Below are 3,389 nucleotides of genomic sequence, written 5' to 3' on the forward strand. Positions count from 1 at the left end.
GGAGACCCCAAGCCCTAATCAGAGTTCTTTCCAGCACCGATTTCTTCAGGGGCCGATGAGAGCATACCTTGCCAACCGTAGACCACCGAGAAGCTTTGGGGTGAGATTGATCTTCGTCCTCAAACACCATCCCATCAGCCTCCTTGTCCAGCAGCATCATACCACCCAACCTTGCAGACAAACTAGCCGCCGGATCCGGAGTTTTGCATCCCGCCGGAGACCCCTTGGCACCGGAACTATCAGACTCGCCCCTCTTCCGTGCCGGCGTGTTGGCATTTGCCTGCATGGAATTGGGGGTTGCCACCGCCTCCGGAGCCGCAACTTCCTTGCTGCTCGCCTTCTCCGCCATGGCCTCCGCCCCCAGCGAAGATGAGCAGATTGTCGAGTAGCGACCGGGCCGCGCCGTCACAGTCCTAGTCGCCGCCGCAGCCAAACCACCCCCAGCAGGAAACCCTAACCCTAGCGCTAGAGCCCGATCGCCTGGCAATCGCTTCTAACCGCCTTAGCCCCCCCCCCCCCCGTGGTGGGTCCTTGACGCGTACTGTATGCAGTGGCACGTTTGGATGCGTGTTCGGTGGATATATATCAAGGCATCCAGCCGACCCGTGCGTGGGATCAGCCGGGTCGCTGGCCACTTGATCATTTGACCAGCTCGTCTTATAAGCCGTACGATCCATCCGATTCATCTTGTTTAATTTATTTCTTTCCGTGGGTGTTGGTTTAACCTGTGCCACGCGTTTACTTGAGGTCTGGCGACTTGCAGCCACATGCGTCGCCGGCTTGTAGTGGCATGGGAGCAAGTAAAATTCAAGGAGTCTTCTAGCAAGTCCATGGAAGCAGTGTGTAGCTTTGGAAGTCAAACAACAGTCGCCGCTGCAGTAACACGAGCTCCTGCTGCGTGCGAGGGCAGATGCGCTGCAAGCCGAGACGACCAGCTTGTCGGGGTGGCCCGGCTGTTGCGGGCGTTAGCGTGAGGCCGAGAGCAGTGCTGCAACGGTGGACGGCGGTCTCTATGACGACGGTCCTGACCGCTGCTCCAACGCCCGCGGTGATGCTATGTGGTGTGTTACGATGGCGACCCGACTGCTTTGACGACCGAGGTGATGCTATGACGGCGGCACTAGTTCACCCACAACAGCATGACGTCCTTCAAATGGTCGCGGTGTGCTTTGATGGCATTGCGTGGATGGTCGCAGTGATGCTACAATGGCAGCTTAGCTGCTTCGATGATATTGCGACGATGTGCTTTTGTTAGACTAGGTAGTTCTATACCGTATATGCCCTGTATAGTACGCCATACGATATAGCCATGATCATGCAGCAGTTGTTTGAGTAGTGCTGCACGTCTAGTGGTAGTGGCATACCCACGATCCCGCTCGGCTGAGTCCAGCAACCTGTATATATCACCCAGCATTGAGCATAATGGAAGTGTGCTGAATCCCATCTCTTTCCTTCTCCCAACATGGCATCAGACGCCAACGGCCTGCACAACCCTTTTACGCCGCCCGCTGATCCTGCTTCCACTCCCTCCATGGACGGCAACCCCGTCCTCTCTCCCCGTTCCTCCGTCAATGGCGCAGCTGGCGTTCTCGACGACGCCGCCGATGCCCTCGCTGCCGAACCTCTCCAGCAGGTCGCCCTGCCGCCCCCGCTGCCCCCGCTGTGCCGGCTGCGACGGCCGTGCCGGCCGCCCCAACCCCATCCATTCCCTCTGCTATCCTCCAGACCGTCGACATCCGTCGCCACGTCCCCGTCGTGCTCGACCTCCTCGCCGGCAACCACTCCCAGTGGCGACGCCACTTCGACATGGTGATCGGCATGTTCGGCCTTTGTGCCCACATCGACCCCGAGGCGGTTCCTCGACACGACGACCCCGAGTGGCAGATGGCGGACCACACCGTCGTCCACTGGCTGTACACCACCATTTCGCTTGAGCTGCTTGATGCGGTCATGCAGCCGGAGGACACGGCTCTCACCGTGTGGCTTGAAGTCGACGAGCTCTTCCGCACAACCGGCTGGTGCACGCTGTGTACATCGACGCCGAATACCACGCCGTCATCCAGGGGGACATGACGGTGATGCAGTACTGCACTCGGCTCAAGACCTTCGCCGATCAGCTTCGTGACCTGGGGCAGTCCGTGACTGACTCCCGGCAGGTTTTCCATCTCCTCCGCGGCCTCAACCGCCAGTATCATTCCGTCATCCCGCACATCACCTCCCAGGTCCCGCTCCCGTCGTTCCTCCAGGTGCGCTCCTTCCTCCTGTTGGAGGAGCACCCTGCTGAGCAGGCGGCTCGCCAGCAGTCCGCACATGCTCTCTTTGCTGGGCGCGGCTCTCCTTCGACTCTAGCGCCTCCTACGCCAGCACCCACCTCCGACACCGCACGAGGGCGCGGCCGTGGCCAGCGTCGTTGTGAGCGCGGGAACGGCGGCGTCTCTGCATCACCATCGCCCCCGACGCCGCGCCCGCCCGCCTACCCCACGCCTGCTCCCGGCGCCAACTCCTGGACGGGTCTCGTCCAAGCCTGGCCCATGCCCTGGCGCGCACCGGGCACCGGCGTCCTCGGGCCTCATCCTGGCACGCCTCATCAACAGGCCATGTTCGCGGCTTCCGCACCGTACGGCTCCGGCTACGGCGCTCCGGGTGGTCTCCCTCCTGGGTACGGCGCTCCGGGTGGTCTCCCTCCTGGGTACGGCGCTCCGGGTGGTCTCCCTCCTGGGTACGGCACCCCGTTCCCCGGCTACGGCTCTCCGGGCGCCAGCTCCTCCACCACCCCGCTGCAGCAGCCATGGGACATGCAGTCGCTGCAGGCCGCGCTTCACAGCGCCACGGCTGGGCCTTCGTCGTCCGGCACTGCCTCGGAGTGGTACCTAGACTCTAGGGCCTCGTTCCACATGTCTTCGTCGCCCGGTAATCTCCACTCCCTTCGTCCATGTCATTCTCCTTCTCACATCATAGTTGGCAGTGGGGCGCATCTACCCATCACCCATGTCGGTGATGGTGCTCTCATCGAGGGCACGTCTCCTGTTCAACTCTGCAACGTCCTGGTCTCCCCCTCTCTCATTACAAACTTGCTCTCTGTTCGCCAATTTGTCGTGATAACCCTGTTTCTGTCAAATTTGACGCATTTGGCTTCTCTGCAATGGACCTTCGAACCAGGGCGGTGATCCTCTGATGTGACTCTGACGGTGATCTCTACTCGGTTGGCCGCCCGACGCTCCCCTCTTGCTCCGTCTTTGCCGGCCTCGCCAAATCCACCCTGTGGCACCAGCGGCTCGGGCATGCATCGCTTCGCTTGGCTGCCGATCACCTTGTTTCAGCAAGTCTGCACCGCACTCATGTCATGCCTGTCATTTGGGCAAGCACACACGACTACCTTTTAGCAGTTC

General features: G+C 61.1%; 1 protein-coding gene across 1 annotated transcript; it reads left to right on the forward strand.

Annotated features, from left to right (window-relative positions):
• Nucleotides 1–2,069: 2,069 nt before the first annotated feature.
• On the forward strand, nucleotides 2,070–3,167 carry LOC109750651 (uncharacterized). The gene has a single exon (XM_020309613.1). It carries the CDS (start codon nucleotides 2,070–2,072, stop codon nucleotides 3,165–3,167), a length of 1,098 nt encoding a protein of 365 aa, XP_020165202.1.
• Nucleotides 3,168–3,389: the final 222 nt, after the last annotated feature.

This window comes from Aegilops tauschii, chromosome 5 (genome assembly GCF_002575655.3).
Source record: "Aegilops tauschii subsp. strangulata cultivar AL8/78 chromosome 5, Aet v6.0, whole genome shotgun sequence".
In the NCBI taxonomy this organism is placed as follows: Eukaryota; Viridiplantae; Streptophyta; class Magnoliopsida; order Poales; family Poaceae; genus Aegilops; species Aegilops tauschii.

Excerpts from the sequence above, each read along its gene's own strand:
- LOC109750651 (XM_020309613.1), top strand. The coding sequence starts at position 2,070 with ATGACGGTGATGCAGTACTGCACTCGGCTCAAGACCTTCGCCGATCAG.